The sequence below is a fragment of the Rhineura floridana genome, chromosome 4 (assembly GCF_030035675.1).
Source record: "Rhineura floridana isolate rRhiFlo1 chromosome 4, rRhiFlo1.hap2, whole genome shotgun sequence".
Classification (NCBI taxonomy): domain Eukaryota; kingdom Metazoa; phylum Chordata; class Lepidosauria; order Squamata; family Rhineuridae; genus Rhineura; species Rhineura floridana.
In genome coordinates, this window is record NC_084483.1 from 192,972,963 (window position 1) to 192,997,962 (window position 25,000).

At 41.9% G+C, this 25,000-nt stretch overlaps 1 protein-coding gene across 21 annotated transcripts in view; it reads right to left on the reverse strand.

Moving 5' to 3' along the window:
- The window catches only part of NRXN1 (neurexin 1), a 1,438,606-nt gene that overhangs the window by 818,433 nt on the left and 595,173 nt on the right, over positions 1-25,000 (reverse strand). For all 21 annotated transcript variants that reach the window (XM_061625672.1, XM_061625683.1, XM_061625674.1 and 18 more), the window contains one exon: positions 139-577. In XM_061625672.1, the coding sequence (XP_061481656.1) occupies positions 139-577 (439 nt within the window). The remainder of the gene's footprint in view (positions 1-138; positions 578-25,000) is intronic.

Consider the following 25,000-nt stretch of genomic DNA (forward strand, 5'->3'; position numbering starts at 1 on the left):
TTTTAATAGCTAACAGTAAGTATTCATTACCTCAAAGGATGCATCACTTCGTTGCAATAACAATAACAAATGGAACACTCAAAGCCTTGTGTTTTGCTTACAATGTACAGAAGTGTAATAGGGTTTTGCCAAACTTACCAGATCGTCCGTCTCTTTGAAAGTCGACATGGTACCATTCACCATCATTCACTTTCTTTTGTAAAGCTTTTATTTTAATCGTACCAGAACCCATATCCAGCAGCAGGTAGAGATGGCCGTCCAGCATCTCAATAGCAAAGAAGTCAACTTTGACCATTTGTGGGTGTTTAGCATCTTTCTGATGTCGTGGTTTGCCATGGCTAAAAAGTATCAGCCCATTTGGCTCAGTAGTACGGAAATCAAATGATATGGAGCCTGTTTTCTTGGCATTCCACTTTGGCAAAGAGATAAAAGATTCTGGTGTTTCAAAAGTGATTGGATCCAAGGTTGCCACGTTTTCACATTTAAATGCTACCATGCCATGGATCTTCATTTTAGGATCACCTTGTTTGGCAAGTCGAGATAATTCCAGCCTTACATCATTGTTTTTATATACAACCTGCAAGCAAAGCACAGTGATTACTAGAATGAACTTAACCATATACACAAAACTAAATATTAGCTTCTGCAATTCCTTGCACACATTTTTTAATTAATAATACCTGCACATGTTTTATAAAACCTCATATACCCAGGACCAGTCACACACCTCTTATTCTCCATGTTAAATACTAACACATTCCTCTCACCCCCTGAAGATATCTCCTGCACCAGGTCTTGAAACATCTGTCTGCAGCTTAGCTGTTCACTACAGTCTTCATGCTGTAGGTTGGTGTTAAAGATCAACAGAGCTTCCTTGTGTCTTCCATTCCTTTGGTCATAATCCAACTATTTGCTCAGAATCCCGTCTTTCCCCTCCATTCTACAATGATGGAGGTATGCCCTGGTCTCTTCTATCAAAGCCAGTAATTCTTATTCAACAGTTATGTTTCCAAACATGAGGGCATTTAACTCATAACAGTCCCATAAACACTGCAGCAGTTTAAAAAGTGAAATTGACCCACTAACAAAAAGTGAAACTGACCCACATTTGTTGTTCTGTATGTATGTATCAACTTTGCCCCAACTAATAGGATGAAGACATGATCACCATAACTACCTCGAGTGCTTTCTAACCATTTTTCAAGTAGAGAAAATACTATGCATTGGGAGAAGATCACACTGAAATAATCCTGATGAATGCATAATAAGTATCTTTCTATCTCTCCCCCCCCCACGGGTTTATGCACACAGGGGAGGAATACATAGTGTCATCCTGAATATTTCAGGGGAATCACGAATACGACTAGGCCATACACATTTGTAAAATTAATTTAAAATATTGTAATGAGTTGTTCTACTTTTCATTCTCTTTAACTTTGAATTGTGTTATAACAATTGATTCTAAATTATCCTACATTGCAAAAATAAATAGTCATGTTGGCAGCTTGAAAAAAATAAAAGAAAGCAGCACAATGGCTTTGTAACGTTGTGATGTACAGGGGCTCCCACAGAGTTTGAGTAATTGGAGGATGCTCCCTTCACTTCTACAGTGAAGCTCCCCCTTTGATCAATGCATATGATCCCTCCCTACAAGCTTGAGTCAAGTTTTGTTTTATTTTTAAACACTTATACATTTTCCAAAGATGAGTATACTTTTCCAAAGATGAATTCCTCCAAAGCAGCTCACATATTATAATAAGAGTATATCAACTGTAACAAAACAAAACAGAGCTTCCTGAAACTCCCAAATATCAGTTCAAATAACAAATTCTGTACAATGTAGTTTATCACATCCACAACAAAACAGCCTCACAAGGCTACAACTATCTAAAAGCCACCTGAGAAAGCTTCCCGAAAAGACTGGAGTGCGGTGTACTTCCAGATGTCAACAGGCAAGGAGTTCCACAGGTGTTGGGTCACAACAGAAAATAATGTTCTACTGTTCACAACACCATTGTGGGGCTGAAATGAAGGGTAAGGCCCATAGTTCAGTGGTAGAGTATCTGCTTTGCATGCAGAAGGTCCCAGATGCAATCCCCAACATCTCCAGTTAGGGCTGAAGAGTTGCTGACAGACAGTGTGGACAATACTCAGTCTGATGGAACAATAGTCTGACTCAGTATAAAGCAGTTTCCTATGTTCCTAAGGAAGCCTGGAGCCGGGAATAACTAGGAGTCCACTTGGGGAAGGACCACAGCTTAGCGGTAGAGCATCTGCTTTGTATGCAGAAGGTCCCAGGTTCAATCCCCACCATCTCCAGGTAGGGCTGGGAATGTCCCCTGCCTGAAATCCTGGAGAGCCACTGCCAGTCAGTGCAGGCAATACTGAGCTAGATGGAGCAATGGTCTGACTCGGTATACCCCAGTTTCCTATGTTCCTGATTAATCTTCATTTATGGAGGCTGTTGAAAAGTTGTGGCTTCAGCTCTCACTGATATAGGACTCTCTACATAGTCAACCCTATCCGTGGAACTCTTAATAGCCTCTAGGGCTGTAGTTATGATAGACCTATCCCCATGCAGTTGGTTCTGCTTAGCAAATAAGTTGCTGCTGGGCTGCTGCCACTAAATAACACCCAATGGTTGAGCTACTGTATTAAGATTCCAATCTGAATTGACTATCGTTCCTATGACTGCAAGATCAGTGTGTTGTCAGCTGAACCACACACATGCAATGGTAATGTAAGCCCCTTTCATGTATTACTCGTGTAAAGAGGTAAAGTGTGTAGAAAGGGTCTGTGGCTCATGCCACACCTGTAGCCCCATCCCTGAACACATCTCCCGTCTCCATGTAGTCCTGCCTGCATAGGATTGCATGGATGTCTGAGATGGGGAAGCCTTCCTGCAAAGACCTCATTCGTTTGTTTTTGTTGTGTGCCTTCAAGTTGATTATGACTGATGGCGACCCTATGAATCAGCGACCTACAATAGCATCTGTCATAAACCACCCAGTACAGATCTTGTAGGTTTAGGTCTGTGGCTTCCTTATGGAATCAATCCATCTCTTGTTTGGCCGTCCTCTTTTTCTACTCCCTTCTGTTTTTCCCAGCATTATTGTCTTTTCTAGTGAATCCAGTCTTCTCATTATGTGTCCAAAGTATGATGACCTCAGTTTCATCATTTTAGCTTCTAATGAGAGTTCTGGTTTAATTTGTTCTAACACCCAATTATTTGTCTTTTTCGCAGTCCATGGTATACGCAAAGCTCTCCCCCAATACCACATTTCAAATGAATTGATTTTTCTCTTATCTGCTTTTTTCACTGTCCAACTTTCACATCCATAGATAGAGATCGGGAATACCATGGTCTGAATGATCCTGACTTTTGTGTTCAGTGATTCATCATTGCATTTGAGGACCTCTTCTAGTTCTCTCATAGCTGCCCTCCCCAGTCCTAGCCTTCTTCTGTTTTCTTGACTATTGTCTCCATTTTGGTTAATGACTGTGCCGAGGTATTGAAAATCCTTGACAAGTTCAATGTCCTTGTTGTCAACTTTAAAGTTACATAAATCTTCTGTTGTTATTACTTCCTGGAGCCATGAGTGATTAGGGCTTCAGAACCCAGGGAAGCCTCCACATATAGAAATCTATGCTTCGAGGATTCCCTGCTTCAAACATACTGCGTGTAGATGAAGGGTCAGGAGGAGCTGTTCAGTGTTAGGGGTTATGCCACAGCCTCACACATTCCAACACATTTAACCCTTGCACATGAGCATCATCATCATCATTATCATCATTTAATTAAACTTCTATCCCCCCCTTCCTCCCAGAAGGAGCCCAGCGTGGCAAACAAAGAACAAAACACTAGAAACATCTAAAAATTCTCAAAAACAAAGCATCTTAAAGATATTTTAAAAATAAAACATCTTCTTAAAAAAGCTTTAAAGAGAATCTAAAAAGCAATTCCAGCACAGACACAGACTGGGATAAGGTCTCTGCTTAAAAGACTTGTTGAAAGAGGAAGGTCTTCAGTAGGTGCTGAAAGGATAACAGAGATGGTGTCTGTCTAATATTTAGGGGGAATTCCAAAGGGCAGGTGCCACTACACTAAAAGTCCACTTCCTATGTTGTGCAGAACAGACCTCCTGATGAGATGGTATCTGCAGGAAGCCCTCACCTGCACAGCACAGTGATCAACTGGGTATATAAGGGGTATGACAGTCTTTCAGGTGAAGGGAGTTTGGGCTAGTTTATTAATAGGGTTCTGAACAGGTGGTTGGGATCTAGCTGGGATCGTAACACATACCTACTCCAGAGCTTTCTTTCGCCAGTGGAAGAGGGGAGGGGGGAGGAAGCTAAACTGTGCTTAAGGGAGGAGTGCGGTGTAAATTCACTGTGCTCAAGTATGACATATCTCTGCAAATACATAACTGACTTTTAGTTGCTCCCATTTACATGTGTACAAAAATGTATATATTAGGGGGAAGTAAAAAATGCATACAGTCATGAAAATAGCATACACATTATATTATATGATCAAATGATAAAACCACAGAAAAAGGAGCCTATTACAGCAATGGGTGCCTGCCATCCAGAGAGATTCCCAAAACATGCAAGGATTATAAGACAGGTAGATCTGGGCTGCGGACAGCAAGAGGAAAGGTTTCTTGGTGCAAAAGAGACCAAAATGCCTGGCAAAGTTCTGTCCAGACTTGGCACCAAAGTGTATCCAAAAGGGGAGTGGATTTCCTCAGGTTTAGAAGACCCCCTACCCTTCTGCTAGATGCAGAAAAAAGTTCCTGGATCCAATCTCTGTAAAGTGTTATAGAGATTTGGATATCTCAGTGCATAAAATGTTCTCTGATATGATATTAAATATGTTAAATATTATTTTATTTCCTGTTATAGCTATGTTTAACTGATTTACAAGTAAAGCTCTGTTTATTTTAAGACTAGTCATATATTTTATTTATTAATTTTATTAATTTTAATTGTGACTATTGACATCGTATGAAAATCATTTAATGGCTTAATGTGATGTATTTAGTTCTCTTCTGCAGTGGTTTTTGGACTAAGCAATAAACATTATTGTTATTATTATTGTTATTATTATAATTTTAGGGGAATTGCTTGCAAAAATGTGCACGTTAGTGAAAACTGCATACAAAAATATGTTTATAAGATGAAATTCACATTAAAATCCTGACAACTTTTCATGAGGATTTTTGTTTTAAAACAATCAAAAATTGCTGCCTAAATGTGAAGAACTTAACTTGAAGGAGAATGAGAAACTGAGAGATACCAAAATTGACAGATTTGTCCATCCCTTTTTGCAGTACTATCTTACATGTGTTTTCTCTGTAAAAAGTCACAGAATGTTCAATGGGGCTTACAGCCTGGTCAGTGTCTCTAGGACTGCATTCAGGATACTTAACACGGGCCTACAGCAGAATTTCCTCTAGCCAAGAAAGGAGAGAGGTGGGTCGGAGAAGTGTCTGGGGCTGGATTCCTTAAGGAGATAGTGCAATGTTAAATTCACAGTGTCTAAAAATAACGCTGTGGTGCTTTGCTTGTGGTAGGCTTAGGGCAGATCATAGCTTTGCTGAAGGACCATTTATTTCATATTATTTATTGTATGCCTTATTTGACACATGATGACTCAAGTCCTCTATCAGCCAAAAAAAACCCCAGAACGATGAGTGAATGTAATGCCAGAAAGCCATCACATATACTAACTGACCCCGAGAGCCACAACTCTGTGATAGACAATGCTGTCCTTTCTCTGCAGAAGCAATTCCTGGCATCTCCAGCTGGGAAAGAACCCTATATGAAACCCTGGAGCATCATTCCAGTCACGGTGCTGACCTGGATGGATTCAACAGTCTGGCTTAGTACAACTCAATTGCTTATGTTCCTGTGCTTCTCACCACCCCTGGCACTGAGAGAAAGGCCAGGATCTCTACATGCTTCCACTCCACTGTCTGTCAGATTGACAGTCCTTTAGCTACAATGTAATTAAGGTTGCTTTGTTATTCACCTGCTTAATTACCAGTGCTTGCTCCAAATTGATTTTTTCCCTTTTAGTTTGTTAGTTGGTTCAAATAATCTGAGTGAAAACTGAGCTATCATTTCAGAATTAAAGTGTGTGATGAACTTGCTTGCTTATAAGGTTTCTGCAGAACCATTTTTTTTCTGACTTAACAAAGTATTAGATTTCTTGTTCATCTAGACCCTTTATCGCTTTTTCAAGCCATCCACTCACCTATATAAAACACCTCAAGGTCAGGTTCTATAGGCAACCTGATTTTAAGCATCGTTTTGGCTCATTGTCCTTGAAATTGGTACTTAACAGCAACCTTCTCAGTTAACGAAGCAATGCCACTGGGAAGCCAATGAGACTGATATCAAGAGGGAGTAAAACCAGCCCAGCAAAAGTGAACATCAGTCTACTTACTTCTTTCCAACATCAAAGACTGACTGAAGATTATTTTGATAAAACTGGAAGACAGTATTGGATAAAGATTTAATCAGCTAGCCTTACAAGTGTTCATACTCCAGTATATATGTTCAATTTCCTTTATTTTATATATTTTTAAAACGAGTCACACTACCCATTCAATAAATAAACTGAATAAATAAAACCATCCATCAATATTTCCCGAGATGAGAGAGAAATTCGATTCATTTCACATTTAAAGATGAACCTAATCAATTTGCACTTTTTGAAACAATACTTCAACAGAATAGCCATCCTTTGAGTCATACTTCTCCACATTTTGCAATGCCAAATAATGTGAACAAAAATTCATCCACTGGAGTGACGTGTGCATAAGAATGCATTTATTAGTGGAAATGACATAACATGCATTACATTTAGGGAAAATTGCTTTGTGTATAGTTGGCAATATTTCATACAAACATGCGTATATTAAAAGAAATTCACACTAAAATCCTGATTAATTGTCATGAGGAAAATTTGCATTTAAAAAAAATGCAAATTGCTGCAGAAATGTGGAGAACCAAATTTAAGATTGGGAAAAGGAGAAACTGAAGGAAATTGAAATTGGCATATTCATCCATCCCTATTCTTTACAACACTGCATTCTGTTCTTGCTGAAAATGGTTCACAGATTCATAGGGTTGTATTCAATGTAGCACTAAGGCTATCGGTCCATCAGCACAAGGATTTCTCCTTGCGCAACAGGACAATATCCCCCTCTCCCCCCCTACCGGGTGCCCCTAAATCAGGTCTGTGGTTCCTCCAACCCTCTGGAGCAGTTTTGCGGATGGCACAGCATGTACATGGGGGAAGTAAAGGGGGGGAAATCCCCTTGCACTAGCATTAATACTTGAGCCACTGCAAAAAGTTACTTGAAAACTGCCCACAAACCATAATTTTGAAGTTCTAATAGGTTGGCTATATTTATTTATGTATTTATTTATTTATTTACCACCCCATAGCCGAAGCTCTCTGGGTGGTTTACAGCAATTAAAAACATTAAAAACAAATATACACATTTAAAAACACATTTTTTAAAAAAATTAAAAACACATGCTAAAATGCCTGGGAGAAGAGGAAAGTCTTGACCTGGCACCAAAAAGATAACAGTGTTGACGCCAGGCGCAGCTCATCAGCAACATCATTCCGTAATTTGGGGGCCACCACTGAGAAGGCCCTCTCCCTAGTTGCCAGACTCCCAGCTTCCCTCAGAGGAGGCACCTAGAGGAGGGCCTTGGATGTGGAGCATAGTGTATGGGTGGGTTCATGTCGGGAGAGGCATTCCATCAGGTATTGTGTTCCCAAGCCATGTAAGGCTTTATAGGTTAAAACCAGCACCCTGAATCGAGCTCGGAAACATACAGGCAGCCAATGCAAGCGGGCCAGAATCGGTTTTATATGTTCGAACTGTCTGGTCCCTGTTACCAATCTGGCTGCTGCATTTTGCACAAGCTGCAGTTTCTGAACCGTCTTCAAAGGCAGCCCCATGTACAGCGCATTGCAGTAAACTAACTTGGAGGTTACCAGAGAATGGACAACTGAAGCCAGGTTATCCCTGTCCAGATAGGAGCGTAGCTGGGCCACCAACCGAAGTTGGTAGAAGGCACTCCATGCCACCGAGGCTACCTGAGCCTCAAGTGACAGAGATGGTTCTAGGAGAACCCCCAAGCTACGAACCTGCTCCTTCAGGGGGAGTGCAACCCCATCCAGGACAGGTTGGACACCCACCATCTGGTCAGAAGAACCACCCACTAACAGCATCTCAATCTTGTCTGAATTGAGCCTCAGTTTATTAGCCCTCATCCAGTCCATTGTCGCAGCCAGGCTCTGGTTCAGCACATTGACAGCCTCACCTGAAGAAGATGAAAAGGAGAAATAGAGCTGCGTGTCATCAGCATACTGATGGCAACGCACTCCAAAACTTCGGATGACCGCACCCAACGATTTCATGTAGATGTTGAACAGCATAAGGGACAGAACTGCCCCCTGTGGAATCCCATACTGGAGAGTCCAGGGTGCCAAGCAATGTTCCCCAAGCACCACCTTCTGGAGGCAACCCGCCAAGTAGGAGTGGAACCACCGCCATGCAGTCCCTCCCACTCCCAACTCAGCCAGTCTTCTCAGAAGGATGCCATGGTTGCTGGTATCCAAAGCCGCTGAGAGATCAAGAAGAATCAACAGAGTCACACTCCCCCTGTCTCTCTCCCGACAGAGGTCATCATACAGGGCGACCAAGGCTGTTTCCATGCCAAACCCAGCCCTGAAACCTGACTGAAATGGATCCGGATAATCAGTCTCATCCAAGCATGTATGGTTCTAGTTATCAGCAGGGCTCCATAGATGGCTGCCACAATTTTGCGGTAGCACAGAAAAACTGGAGAATATCATATAGACACTTCCTAAGAATGTTAGGTTTCATTTTTTAAAAAAATTAAGTTTCTAGTCTTTGCTTATGGTAACACCTAAAGACTGGGGAGTAGACATTCACACTTTTGTCCCTCCAGAGCTCTTGTCAGAAACTACTTCTGCCATGAACATCTGGCAAACACAGGCTCTGCACCTGCCTAGTTAAGGAGATGCTTTGCTCCAAAGGGACAAAACATCTGGGCTTAGTTGCTAAGCAGCACATCTCAAACGGAAGAGGGGGGGTCACCATGGAAATGTCGAAGAACAGCAGTTAGAACACTCACAGCAGCAGCAACAATAATAATATCTGGACTTTTGACATTTTACATCATCGCACCTCAAGAGACTTCATTACTCACCATGGCTTTAAAGAATCTTATTATAGCTATAGCATATTATTTTATTGTGTATGACTGTGAGCCACCTTGGAGGCCTCTTGTTAGGCAGAAAACTGGTATATACAGATATTTCAAACAAAAGCAACCAAGCAAATCAAACGTGCACTAGATATGGTTGCAAAGGCATTTGACAGCCTGCAGGCAATGTCTGCTGAAACCTCAGCAGTTAGGAATGGATATCATTGTCAGAGCCAGTACACCTCTGAATGCCAGTTTCTGGGAACCAAAAGTAGGGAGAGTGCTGTTGGATCTCTGATCCTGCTTGTGAGCTTCCCATAGACATCTGGTTAGACACAGTGAGAACAGAAGGCTGGACTAGATGGGCCTTTGGCCTGATCCAGTATACTGTTCTTATGAGGGTAGACCCTCCATCCTCTGTTGGTCATCTCTTGGGTTCTGTTGCTTGGCTAGGACGTTACCTTTAAAAGGGGCTAAGATAAATGCATGGAGAATAAGGCTATCAATGGTTACTAGCCATGATAGCTGTGTACTACTCCCTATCCTGGAGGCACTTTGCCTCTGAATACCAAATTCTGCAGATCAGAAATGGGGAGGTAACTGTTGCACTCAAGTCCTTGTGGTCTCCCCATGGACATCTGGTTGGCCACTGTGAGAACAGGACGCTGGACTAGATGGGCCTCTGGCCTGATCCAGCAGGGCTCTTAAGTTCTTATGAGAGTGGCAGAATAAAATTTCCAGTGGTTGGGAGGTATGGCTTCAATGTCCTTGTATCTTTCCACGATAAGTTAAACTACCATTATCTGGAATATAGCTTTTAAAAAGCCCTGCAGAATCAATCGTGCGCAATTAGAATAGGTAAGATAAAAGTCAAGCACAATGTGACTGTGAAATTCCATGTCCACTTTAAAATTCTGGATTTCACAACTCCACTAGAAAATCCAGCCTGTGCATGACTAGTTCACAAATGAGATTACCTCTGTATGCAAGCGCACAAATGACTTTGACACCAGCAAAAATATCAAAATGCTGAGGCTGTCGTTTCATACCTACTGGCAGTATGCCTCATTTGAACCAAGTGGTTCTCGCATGTCAGTAGACGTCAGATTGCACTGTAAGCCACCTGAGTCTCGGTCTTTCTCTGTGCTAGCTTAGCTAAATGGAAGGCATCAAATTTTTCAATGAATAGCTTTGATTTGCCCCCCTCACTCACACGCATACCACCAAAAGATCACTTTCTAACAAGTGAGTGGAATGCATCAAGCACAGCAAACTAATCCTCAGTAAAATTTCAAGGGACAGAAAAAGCTCCAGAAGTCAAAAAGATGCTCAATTGCAAACAATGGTTCAGAACAGGAAGTTTGAGAATTCCATGGGCCAGGCTTTCTCAGGCAGTGGCTACATAGAAGATATGTGTATATTAGGGATGGGAGAGAAATTTGATTCTGTTTGCATTTCAATGAAAGCTTCCCTAATTCACACTTTCCAAAAAATTACATGAAGTGAAACACAGCCATCTTTTGAAATTCACACTTTTCTGAATTTTGAAATGCAGTTCTCCAGCCAAGTAATGTGCAGAAAGATGCATGTACGAGAATAAAGTGTGCACAACAATGTATATAGTGGTGAAAATAACACACAAAAATGCATTATGTTTCAGGAAGTTGCATACACAAATGTGCATATTAGGAGAAATTTGCAATGAAATGGTGATGAATTTTCATGTGAACTTTACTTTTTTAAAAAAATGCAAACTGATGTGCAGATGTAGACAAGTGATTTTAAGACTGGAAAAATGAGAAACAGAGAAACTAAATCTGACAGATTCATCTATCCTTACTGTATATATACTTGCTTGGGATGGATGAGAATTCCACTGAATTCAGATTTGGCACCAGATTTTTCAATGGTCCGCATATTCCCCATCTTTGTGGAGCAATCCTGTTTGCTCCAAAGTTAAATGGCTTTCTCCTCAACACCGGATTTCACCCCTCAAATATTCCCTCAGATACATTGTTCTTTTATTGATTTTACTCACAGCACAGCACAACAATGCAGATCTCTCTCTCTCTCTCAAACCCAGTGGATACTGGATACCCTTTTTAGTTACATTTTTTTATTTTTAAAGATTAAAAACTATGGATGTTCTAAAATAAAGAATTCATACCAAAAGATGGGAACTGCTACAACCCCCCCCCAAAAAACCTAGAAGTAAAACCTGCAACAGCTCTGCTATGTTGCATAGTGCACTACCACTGCTCAGAATGAGGCTTTTTCAGCTTGCGCAATCTGTAGCACAGTGGCTGAGAGATCAAACTTTCGAGCCATGTCATTCTCAAATAGGGTTGCCAGGTTCAATCCCTGAGACTGATCCTGTATCTTTAGGAGAAGAGAAGGTCAGCCAAGTGCAGGTGTTCTTGCAACACGGTAATGGGAAAAACCACAAGGTGGAATTCTCCCTCCCGCCTGCATAAGATTTAAAGATACAAAAGACCTCTTGGAGGCTGGGCCTGGCAACAAAGAGGTCTTCTGTATCTTTAAAAGTTGTGCAGGGGGGGAGAATTCCACCTTGTGGTTTTTCCCATTAAAGGGTTGCAAGAACACCTGCACTTGGCTGACTTTCTCTTCTCCTAAAAATACAGGATCAGTCTCAGGGATTGAACCTGGCAACCCTATTCTCAAATGGATAGGCAGTTACCAAAGAGGAAGGCACAGGAGTGGTGTGAGGCCAGGTCTTAAGGGAGGAATCCTTCCTAAGTGCGTAGTGGAGAAGTCCAGCAGCAGGCTACAACCAGAAAACCTGAGAAACTGAGTCCCAGGAAGGAGAAAGAAGTTGTGCCAGAAGGGGTTTGAAATTTGCAAGAGGTACTCAGAAAAACACAACCTGATCCCTATTCCCTTATCCCCAAGTAAGAAAAAAAGAGGCACACTGATCATTCTGCTTGATCCCAGAGCAAGCAGGAGCTGCAAGAGAGAATTCCCACATGTAGCCCATGCATGCAATAATTCTCACATGTGGCCCCCAGCTTGGTACATACATACATGGGTCCTTGTAGGGGGCAGGCCCAGGCCCGCAACCTGCACCAGGCTACATCAAACCTCAGGGTGGCCCTGCAAAGCTGACTATGGGGGGCACCAAAGGCACTCCTCGCCTACAGTACTATTTACCCTAGGGCCAGCCCTGCAGATGCTTACGGGAAGGGCTCCCCACTTGTTCTTCTGAGGATCATAGAAAACTTGTCCCTTGTTACTTGAGCACTCTGGGATCACTTACAAAGATGTAGCCAGCTTCAATGAGGCCACATTGAATTCTAGTACAGCTCAGCTATAGAGCATGTGTTTTGTACACAGAAGGTTCAGTGTCCCTGGCACCTCTTGGGGGAGAAATCTCAGGTATAGTAGTAATAATGGAAAAGACCTCTGCTTGAGATCTTGAAGTGCCAATGCCAGTCAGATAGACAGTACTGTTTTATTTATGTGTATGTGTATTCATATGATGGAAGCCAACAGAGCTTTGATAAAATCTATACAATTTCTCAGGTGGTCTTCACACATCCCTTGTGCAAAGAAAGCTTTTGAGAATTTTGTAAGCCTGGATTAAGCTGTCTGCTAGAAACCCTTTCCAAATATTATTTGACTTTTGTTGCACATTGACCTGTGATTTGCATGGCATTTAGCAACTTCTGGGTAGCAATGTAACAATGACCTTTACCGCTGGCCTTTCTATCCCAGAATCAATATATAGTTTTATACTAATCCATACATGTAATCTCTTTTTGAGTGAGAGAGAGAGATGCCTTGAATACGCTAGCACAGAAAGGTGGGATAGAAATAACAGAAATAAATGAAAGGATAGATGCAGCTTTTGGACTGAAATATTTCCCCATATTACCCAATACTAGCCATATTAGCCAGTCCTACCATTAGGCAGAGTGAGGCAACTGCCTCAAGTGGCAGCAGCCACCCAACAGTTCCTCTAGCCACCCCCCTCTGCTCAAAGACAGATAAGTGTATCCTACCTTGGGATAGACAAATCAGTCAATTTTGGTTTCCCTCCACTTCCTATTTTTCCAATCTTAAATATAATTCTCCACATTTTCACCTCAGTTTTTTGAAAGTCTTCATGAAAACCCATCAGTGAATTTCTCCTAATATAATAGATCTGGATGCATAGTTTTTCAAAGCAACATCCCTAATATAATGCACTTTAAAATGTTATTTTGACTAGTATATGATTTTATATGCACAATTTACCCTCTGGGGTGCACTTTTGCTACACGTTACTTTGTTACTGAATTGAATTCCAAAATTTGGAGAAGTGTGAATTTTGTACAATAGCTGTGTTTCAGCCCACATATTGTTTCAATAAGTGAAAAATAGATAGGTTTGCATTAAAATGTAAAGTGAATCACATTTCTCCCCCATCCCCAGTTCTACATGACCTGCCTTGCACCCCCAAAACTAGTCTGTGATCTTCAGGTGTATGTGGAAGGGTAATGGATTCTTTTTATCACCAATACTGAAATAAAGTCCATATTCCAGCCTTGGCAGCTTCTGTACATGGAATTGGAAAGAGGTCATCTTGCCCTTCACCTCAGACAGAAAAATGTTTTGGGCTGGTCCTGCCCATGCTTGCCAAGAAAACAAAAACTCATGTGTATTAGAAATGTTTCTACTGTGCTTTAGCACCGACCTTCAGCCAGTGGGTAAAAACCCACCACTGAATCAAGGCCTGATCCAAGGTGGGTTGGCAAATTTGTAGGGCAGTACAATATCTCAGAAAGGAGGTCAGGTCTCCTGCTCCTCTGGTGCATTCACTATAGCTGCCCAATTTCCTTGCTTTTTAGATAAAAATATCTGTTGGCTATAGATACATTCTTAAACCGCAAGGGTTTTTTTTTGCCTCTTAGTGAATTTCTCTGTTTTTTAATCTGGGAGGTAAAAAATAGGATCCTGTGCAAGTTGCTGAGAATGTATTGATCATTTGCATGATTATTGAGTTCAATGGGATTTACTCCCCTGCAATCATGGCTAGGATAGGTGAAACTGACCACAGGGGATGGGGAGGGGAGGAGGAGGAAGGGCAGAGGGGAGGAGGGGGATGGGAACAAGCAGGAAAGGGAGGGGAGGAGGAGGGCAGGTTTGATCATTTGCATGTTTATTGAGTTTATTGGGATTTACTCCCATGCAATCATGCTTAGCATATGTAAAACTGACCATGGGGGGAGGAGGAGAAGATAGAAGGAGGGAGGGCTGGAGTGGGCAGGGGAGGAGGATGAAAGAAGAGGGGAGAAGAGGAAGAGGGGAGGAGGTCAGAGTATGGGGCAAGGTCAGCAATAGGATTAAAGGTACTCTGTGATCGTGGCTGATTTTTAATTAATTTCAACAAATTATGAGGACTCTGATAGAAAAAAGTCCAAAAGGGGTCTGGTATTTTTTCTCTCTTTTTACACTTTGAACTCTCAATTCTCTCTGTTTTGTGTATTGCCATGAAAACTTAGACGGTTGTTAACCAAGCATTTCTGAGTTCAGGACTATAAGTTTTGTAAGGTTTTGTTTTTAAATGAGCTTATGGGAAGCATCAGAATGGCATGGGGGTATTTTCTATTTAACATTGCCGCCCTGGGCTCCTGCTGGAAGGAAGGGCGGGGTATAAATAAAAAGTAAATAAATAAAATAAATAAAACATTGCAGAATGCAAAAAATCCCCACTGGCTATAGTATACAGCCACTCTTGTGGCTATGTAATACACTGCAGGAGCAGAGGACATACATGTGAAGAAGCTGGTAAGTATGACAGAGTTACGGTATCAGATTATAAGCTTAATAATGATTTATTCCCTTTCCAGGGGCTCCAGAGCTGGCAAGCTTGACTGCACAAATATGTATGCGAAAGCAAGGAATTGCAGTCATCAGGTGAACGTAGGTTCATCCTTAGGTGAACACAGCTGAGATTCTGAGTTGGTCTGCTACTTTAACCCTAATGCCTCACTTCATTCTCAGCCTGTATCCCATCTGTTTGCCGCTCTGGGTGTATTTGATAACCAACCCCATTTACAAGGAAATACGTTCAATGAGTTTCAGTTGCTAATGAGATTAATTCTACCATTTCTCATGAACTCAGCCAGGTAAGACTGTCTGGAAAACCCCAGAACATTTCCCCTGCTCTTTCAGGGATTTCACAGGCTCTGATTGGCTCCTAGCTCCCAGTTGGCTACATTATCTTTAGGAACAGAGGAAGCTGCCGTACACTGAGTCAGGCCATTGGCCCATTGGACTAAGTAATGTCAACACTCTAGTGGCAGTGGATCTCCAGGATTTCGGTCAGAAAACATGCCCAATCCTACTGGAGATGCTGGTGGTTGAACCTGGGATTTCCTGCATGCAAAGCAGATACTGTACCACTGAGCTACAGTTCTTCTGGGTACACTTCACCTCGTTCTTTCTTGCTGGTGTTAGAGAATTGTCTGAGGCCTTTCAGTTAACTTTAGCATCCTTATCATGGGTTTGCTGACCTCACTTGGACTCTCCTCTGTACTATAAACGCCTCTCTTGTCTGGATACCAAGTCCAGGTTACACTACCTTCACTTTGTTAGATCACCAAATCCAGAAAATGACACTAGATATAGGTCAACAACCTAGCCAGCTGTAGACCTATGTAGGTTTAGAGTTGCAATGTCCCTCCTCTTCCACCAAAGCTGACATTAGATGGCTTCAATAATTACATGAGATGCCACAAGTGGAACACTCCTCACTGTTACTTTTCTACGCTAAAGGGCCTTACATGTTTAATTTCTGTCTCTTGAGTGGCCTTTAAAAGCACAGGAACCCTCTCTAAACAGGATGGTAACCACAGAGGTAGCAGCGGATGTGTTGACCAGGCTCCTGACAGCATTGTAGTGAAATTAAATTCCACAAAAGCATGCAAGAGAGATGGAACAGAAATGCAAGAGCTTCAATTAACCAGTGCGGGAGGCCGCACCATTTTAATATATTCATGGCATATTGAAGTGCTTCAGACAAGCCCTCCTGGGCTCCCCTGAAAGTGTAATCCTGACATGAAGGGCTGAAAACTAAAAACAAGAGACTCCCTGTGTTCTTTCCAAACTACAGTCCATACCATTATGATATTGCTGAGCCAATTATTCCACTCTAGTCAACTGACAGGCCCTTTTGCAGGGGGTTGTGGAGGGGAGGGAAGAGGAACACAGCTCCTCCCACTGCAGTTAGCAAAGCCTACATCACAAGTGCGTTTTTGTTGCCTCTCTGCGCTGCCTGGCTCCTGCTTGGGCTGTCTGGACTGACAACTTAAGATGCTGAAGAATAGCTTTAAAAAAAAAAAACTTCCTGTGCTGTGAAATGGCATATTCTTAGAAATGTATTACAGTAGTTAAATTTTGAAAATTGATGTTTTTAATAATGGCTTTGATAGTGACGTTTGTTGGCATGTGGTTTCACCCTGCTGTGGGCATGAGTGCTTTAATGAACCATTCAAAATACACATGCGCGCACACACACCTCAGTTTTTGTGTTACAGCTTTTAGTGAGCACCGCTGTTTAAGTTGTTAGACTTGTAGATTCTATGACAGTAGTTACTATGTTTGCTGTTTTAAATGAAGGAGGGGGAAAGAGAGAGACTGTGTGTCTTTGTATGGCTTGCACACATTAAATATATTTAAATTTCCCATGGCAAAGAGACTGAGGGTTTTGCTGGCAGCAGCACTGAAGTCAAAGTGCTACGAAAGAAGTTGCTGCCACACTTAGGCACAATGGAGCTATTTTGTTTCAGTTGTATTAAAAACTCAGCCAAGAAAATTAGCTTGAAAATAAAACTGATGAAATTGTGTGTGTGTATGTGTTTGGTGAGGGGCAAGGTAAAAGCACACCAAAGAGAATCAAGCAAGACTAAATGACCTTTGTTTCCAGACCTCACAAACCAGGAGAGTAAAGCCTCAAATGCTGTTTGAAAAATTGTGTGCGTTGTGCATGTACTTGTCCTCATCTTTAAGAGCTTTTTGCGTGTGCATAGGTTTCCCCATCCTCTTGCACAATAGATTCCTGCATCAGAGTCAATGTTATAGAGAGAGAGTATTAAGGGATGCACAGTTGTTTAGCAAGATTTAGCTTGTTAGTTTGAAGCAAGTATGAAAAATTCAGCTGCCTACTCTCCCATCAATACCAGGGATGAGCGAATATATCAGTTTCAGTTTCTCGTTTTTCCAGTCTTAAGTTTTTTTCTCCACATTTCCACATCAGTTTGTGGGTTTTTAAATATGAAAAAGGTAATCATGAAAATTCACCAGTATATTAATGTGAATTTCTCCAAATATACACATTTTTGCATGCATGTTTTCCTAATATACACATTTTTGCAAAGTACTTTTTTAATATAATAAGTTTTTGTATGTTATGTCCACTGCATTTATATGTAGACTTTAATGTAATATATGCATGTTGTGAACATTACTTGGTTGGAGAACTGCACTGCAGAATTTGGAGATGTGTGAATTTTGAAAGATTCCAGGCTATGGTCTGGAAGCAGATAAGGCCACAACCTTGCTGAAGCTAAGCAGGCACAGCTATGGTCAGTGTCGGTATGGGAGACCGCCTGGCAACCACAATATTGGATTCTATAATTAAAGAAAGGAGGGGCATATATGTAAGAAACAAATAATAAATGAGAAAGCTATGTCTGGGTTTGTGTATTAGTTTGAAAAGTGTGAATTTGGAAAGTTCACTTTTAAATGCAAACTGAATTGAATGTCTAATTACATAATAGTGCTATGTAATATTTGTAAGGGTCCTCACAGGACTCCTTTCAGTTCCCTTGTTTCCCCTGCAGCCTGTCTCCAGATTGTGAAGAATTTCCCCTTCTTAGCCAGTCAACCTTCCATGACTGACTTTCCTCACTACCAACAGTTAAAATGTTTGTGAACATTCTGTGACACTGAACTAACCAGTGAATAAAGGCAAGTTACAAACAGAAGCCAGTTTTAGTCTCCTGTGACTAATAATTTTATCCTTCCACTCCCAGGCTGCATTCAAATGTAGGGTTTATTGCATTATTTTCCCTGTTTACAATGCTGGTGCTTCTGTCTGGATTTCTAATGATCCTTTCACATTGCAGTACCCATTGAGTTATGGAACTTTCCCCCCCTATCAATATACAATCATGTTGCGCTACATTTCATTAACGCCAGTGTGTGTGGCAGGACATGAAAACAGTGGATGTCATCAGGCATATTGCCCCCCATCCTTTATGCACATGCATACTTCTGTATGCCAGAATCTAGCCCCAAATTTTGTTACGTGAGTGACAGTTTTCTTGGGTGCTGTGATCCCAAGAAAACCATGGGAAAAATAAAACACCAAACTCCTGTGATTTTCCAGGTTAACGGGGTTACAAATGGATTTTTTTCTGGAAACAATTAACATGGAAATGAGTGCTAAACTTCCACTTGATTCTGTTAGATTTCCAGAACTGTATTTTATGTCATGTTTCTTTTTCCATCTGAAGAAAAAAAACCATAGTCCTTCCACACATGCAGAAGCTGCTTCACAATCCTTTGTATTCTGGCCAAAGTGCACCCATAAATTGTAGCCTCCACCGATTAATTTCCCCCCCATCACTACATCAATGATTAATCTACCAATTAAAACTAGTGACCTAAAAGTGACCTGTTAACCATGCTGAAATCTGTCATCTTACCAGTTTTTGGGTGAATTGCCTGACGATCATAGAAAAAAGCTTGGCTTCCATTTTCTGATGTTCCAGTCTGTTTACTGGATTATGGTTTGAAACCACCCTGCTGTTCCACTGGGCAAACAGCTCATTAATTCGAGGGTGAAATTACTCTTTTTCTTGGCTATCGGCTTGTACTGGCTTCCTAGCTATAACCAAACGCCAAAGCATGAATGCGCTTGCAAGTGCCCATACTTAATTTTGAAAAGATGCATGATGAAAACAGTACATGTGGTGGTACACAATGCCAGAGTGCCCTGACAGGCAAAACAACAACAACTAGGTTTTCAAAAGGAAGGGTGGTGCTAGGCATCTTGGTTCCTTATGTTAACCCAAGCTCACATTCTAGAGGGGTGTGATGGTTAACACTTATTTGTCAAGGGCATCAATACTCCTTGTTAGGACAACTTCATGCTCTAATATGTTTCCCAGTACTGGTATTGGAGTTGTGTTCGTAAGGCACCTGAGATTATCTTCAGCAGCTGTGTGGACACAATGGGTCAGGGCATTGCCCAGTGGGGCCTTCCATGCCATTGTGTCTGGAAAGAGAAGTCAGGGCATTTTCTGGTTCCTTTCAAGTTAGGGCTGGCCCACATTGAGCTGAAAAGGGCTGATCACATTCCCAGCTAGAGCTTTGGGTTGAAGAGAAGGGCTGGATGGGAAAAGCAGGGATCCCATCCGATTCCTATTCCAAGTAATGGCTGCTGGTATGCTGCACCGCTCATATGCAGAGGAGTCGGCAGAGGATGGAGAGGGTCCTTTGGTGATCATGCCTTTGGCTCTTACGTTTCTGTACACATCCTCCCACTTTTTGGGCTGGAGTGAGGATTAAAACCATCTCAAAACAAGCACCAAAGCAGAGCTCTGCCAACGTATGCGAGAAACGGCATAAAGCCTCAGTCAATTTCTTTTTTTCTGTCGAGCATGAAGTTTTGCTCCTGCCCTCGGGTGGAAGAGGCGGCTTTTTTTGTTTTCCTCCTCCCCAGCTTCCCTGCTCCGCAGTGCTCTACTCAATGCTAGTCAATCACCTAACCCTATTACTTCAGAATAATAATTGCCTGACAACCCAGCATCCCCTCGTTCTCTATGTTGCTGGCTGCTGGCTACCTCTTGGCTGGAGGCCTTTCTGGGGAGCATCCTTTATGCACAGTTCCATTCCCCTAGCCAACTCATGTTTTGAAATCACGTCCCACCCCCAACACACACACATTCTTCTGGGCAAAAAGCCCAGTAATCCAAGGCTCTAATTAGTCTTCCTGTCGGCTGTATGAGAGCTGGCTCTCCCCTACTCAAGGTTTCCTCCCCGTTCTCCTAGGCTGACTATTCAGCAAATATATCTTCTGCCAGGCCCCCTTCCTCCTTAAGTGTGGTGGCTGGTGTATTACCCAGTTAGTTTATTGGCTTAGGGTCTGATTGAAATCCAGGCTGTGTCACTGGTAGGGCTGAGAGCGTATACTGCTGTTGGGTTATTTCTGCCTTACTTAACTAGCTATTATCCAGCATCTCACAAGATGCCATTTGTGGCTTATAAAAGACTGGTTTTTATTCTGGTCTCCAATCCTTAGCCTCCCCTTTCCATGATCGACATCTCCCCCGATCAGGATTTCTGTTTTCTCGTGCAGCCTTCAGAATCTTCCCTTCTCCAATACTCCAAGCTAACAGCCATACGACTATTCAGTAAATCTGCTTTATCACATTGAAAAGTGGTGGGTATATATGGAATATACAAAAAGGGCAACCACTTCAGAGGACACAGTTTCAGTCCATCATCAGCACCTCATGTATCCCAGGCACACTTCCTAGAAGATAGATGCTCCTCTCTTGACAGGTGGAGTGCTAGCTCTAGGGACACTTCAGCATCCTAGCTCAGCCCAGCAAAGTCCAAGCAAGTTCAACATGTGGGTTTTGGGGGAAAACAAAGAATGCCTCATCCACTCATACTTCTGCCAAAAGGAATTCCAAATCTGCACTAAAATGCTGAAGAATTTTCATGAGGATTTTTTTTTTAAAGTATATTGCTATGGAGAACTGAATTTAAGCTTGGAAAAATGAGAAACGGGGAAAACCAAAATGGACAGAACCTTCCCATCCTTCATATGTTTGTATTGTTGTGACCTGCCCTGGGACCTTATGGTGAAAGGCAGATAAGACATCTTCTAAATAAATAAATAAAGGGACATCTGTGTGCTAAAGAGTTAGCATGCTATTTCATGATTGTGTTTTCTTTTACAGCACCCTCCCGAAATAACTCTTATCATCAATAATAATAAGGATAAATTATTGTCCTCTCAGAATGTGTCATCTTGTTAATTAATTCTTTCCAGTGAGAAGCAACGAGCCAAACCCACACACAATTAGTTGACAAAGTACCTCGGAGCAAGAGGGTGTGTGGAGAACCCTCTGTATCTATTTGCAGGGACAGCACCTGCTGCCTTTGAAAAAATATTTTCATTTTCACTTATCTAGAAACTGCAGCCTATCATATAGAAACGTGTGAATGAAGGCTAGGGGGGCCAGAAGGAAAGAAGAGGGTGTGGGTACTCCAGTGAACTTTTAGAATTGTCTGGAATTGGATTCTTTGGGAAGTACAGGTTATCATGGGAGGTGGGGGTGAGAAAGTGTATAGACAGGTGAAATTAGGGTTGCCAATTTATTTATTTTTACTTGTATTGTTTTTATTTATTTAATTTATTAATTTATTAACTTTCTACCTCCACTGTTGGAACCAGAATGCTGCCTCCGAATACCAGTTGCTGGAAACCACAGGTGGAAAGAGTGCTCTTGCGCTCAGGTCCTGCTTGCAGGCTTCCCATAGTCATCTGGTTGGCCACTGTGAGAATAGAATGCTGGACTGCATTGGCTTTTGGCCTGATCCAGTAGGCCTTTTCTTATGTTCTTTTTTATAAGATTTCTTACCCACCCTTTACCATAATTTTTTTTAATGTCATATTTTAGCATTGTTGTAACCAGCCCTGGGACCTTTGGATGAAGGGTGAGAAATAAATCATCATCATCAATACTAATACTAAATGCCCCAGGGTGAGTTACAACAATAAAATCATACAATTAAAAGCAAGTAAAGCATCTTATACAATTATTAACAACAATTCCAAACAAAAGCAGCATAGTTATGTTCTCTCCCTAAAATAGATTCTGTTACTAATAAGTAAGCGGATCTACTTGCAAGTGAGTCCGTTCCTCAGCAGCTTCAAGCAACAGGGTCTACACATCTATCCCCACCCAACAATTCCAAAGAGTAGGACAATACACCTACTGAAAATGTTTTCCTCTACTGATCTGCGTGCAGAGGAAGTGCAAATGAAGAAAGAGTAGCAAAAGATATCCGACAACATCATGGTACACAGTTGTTCATAAATAAAAAGGAACGAAGTGAGACATAAAGCTCTGGAGCCTTAGGAAACCTTTTCCAAATGTTCAGATTAAAAACATACCACTTCTAATCTGATGTACAGTAGGGCCCTACTCATATGGCGGGTTCCGTTCCAGACCCCCGCCTAAAAGCGAAACATGTCGAAAAGCAAAACTCCGTCAATAAAATGGCACCCGACGCCTGAAATACGCGGTAAAAGCAGAACAAGTGCCTTATGAGTGGGGCCTTACTCTAACTGAAAGCCGCCGTATTAGCGGAACGCTGAAAAGTGGGCTGCCAAAAAGGGGCCCTACTGTAATCGATTTTTGTCCCCATTGTCTGTGGATAATGCAAATAACTGTTGCTCCTTTTTCTTCTCACCAAAGTTCCACAATCACATCTGATGTCAGACCCTGGCTGAGAGACAAGTGGCATGTGGGGGGTGCTAATTGTGTTCAGACATCTTCGTTGGTATGATGGAAATGACCCGCAGGTGGCCTCAGGTTCTCATGCTATCCCTCTTCCAGCACAACTGAGAGGAAGAGTTGAAAAGTGTTCTCTTCCATTTTTTTGCTTAACCACAGTTTACTGTGTCATCCAAACCAAAAAACTCTAGTTAGCGTTAATGATGTGTTTGAAACAAGCCAACCTGGATCCATGTTTTCTATATGGCTTGTTTCAAACAGCATAGGAAGATGCCTTATACTGAATCAAAGCATTGGTCCACCTAACTCATTACTATCTACACTGACTGACTGGTAGCAGCTTCAGATGAGGGACTTCCCAGTTCTACCTGATGCCAGGGATTGAACTTGGGACTTTCTGCATGCAAAGCAGATGTTCTACCACTGAGCTACGGCCCTTCTTGGCAAAGCCCCCACTAGTCCAAACAGCAGACAATTAATGAACAGTATCAATGCAGATGCCACAACCTAAAATTATTCTCTAGTTTAAAGTCTACATCCCAGTGGGCAACTTTTTCCCGTGAGATACCTTCCTTCCATTTCTGGTTTAGTGCTACATTAAGGAAGGGTGTCTTTGGCATGCAGCCATTAGGCTAATGGCAAAACTTGTTGACTCTCACACACATGGCTCTGGAATGTGCTGAGTTAGCAGCCTGGAGGCACTCACATGAAGGTCCAATTTGAGATGAACCAGTGTCTTCACATATGTCACAATTTGTGCATTGTTGGTGAATCCCTCTTGTGAGCTGCTACAATTATGCAAAGCCAAGCAGCTGCACATACAGGGTTGTAGCCAGTGCTAATCCTATTCAGAGTAGACCCATGGAATGAATGAACTTAAGTTAATTGTGTCCATTAACCTCAGTGGGTGTACTCAGAGTAAGACTGTGTGAACTCCTCTGAGCTTTGAGGTCAATGAGAGTTGCCAGGTACTTGAACCATTCTTGGAGTGAGCTTTATAGTTCTCAGAAATCTGTTTCAGATCTAGGATGCATTCAGACATGGGGTTTACTGCATTACTTTTACTGATTATAATGGTAGCATTTCTGTCCAGATTTCTAATGTTCCTTTCACACAGCAGTACCTGTTTCAGTATGGAACTGTGGCTTTTTGAATGATATACTGCCACGTTGCACTAAATTTAATTCACATCAGTGGGCATGGTGTGACACAACGATGAACATCATTGGACATGATCTCCTCATGAAAATGGCAGGAAACAACTGTATGCCAGGATACCACCCCAAATTTTGTCATTTTACTCCTGCAGTTTTCTGGGTTAATGGGGAAGCAAAGGAATTTTTTCTGGAAGCAATTAACACAGAAATGAGCACTACATTTCCACTTTCAACATTGTTGAAGGAGGCTGTGATAAGATCTTTGTTATAGAAGCCTTCAGTAGACCCTGTAGATTTTAACAACTTCCTTCCAGTCTCTAATCTCCCCTTTCTGCATGAAGTGATTAAGAAGGTAGTGGCTGCTCAGCTCTAAGCTTTCCTGGATGAATCAGATTATCTAGGCCATTTCCAATCAGACTTCAGGTCTGGGCACAGGATAGGGACTGTTTTGGTTGCCCTGCTTGATGACCTATGCTGGGCATCAGACAGGGGGAGTGCATCCTTGTTGGTGCTGCTGGGCCTCTCAGCAGCTTTCCATACCATTGACCATGGCATTCTTCTGGGCTGCCTAGATGTTATAGGGTTGAGTGACTCCGATCCTGCCTGGTGGTCAGGTCCCAGAAAGTGGCGCTGGGAGATTACTGCTCAGCCCTCTGCTGCTGGGTTATGGCGTCTCGCAGGATTCCATTCTATCCCCTGTGCTCTTTAACATTTATATGAAACTTCTGGGAGAGGCCATCCAGAGATTTGGAGTACAGTGTCATCAAGATGCTGATGACACACAACTCTATTTCTCCCTACCACCTGATTGCAAGGAGGGAGTGGTCATCCTAAACCAGTGCCTGAAGGCTGTGAAGGGCTGGATGTGGACTAACAAACTGCAATTTATTATTATTATTATTATTATTATTATTATTACACCTTTTGTCTTGATTAGGAATTCTACCTTTTGCCTTTTTCTGAAGGACTCACAGCAACTTTGTCTCAGTTTCAAGCACTTGGCAGCAATCACGTAGGAGTGAAAGTGGGGCGATTGGTAGACTTCTG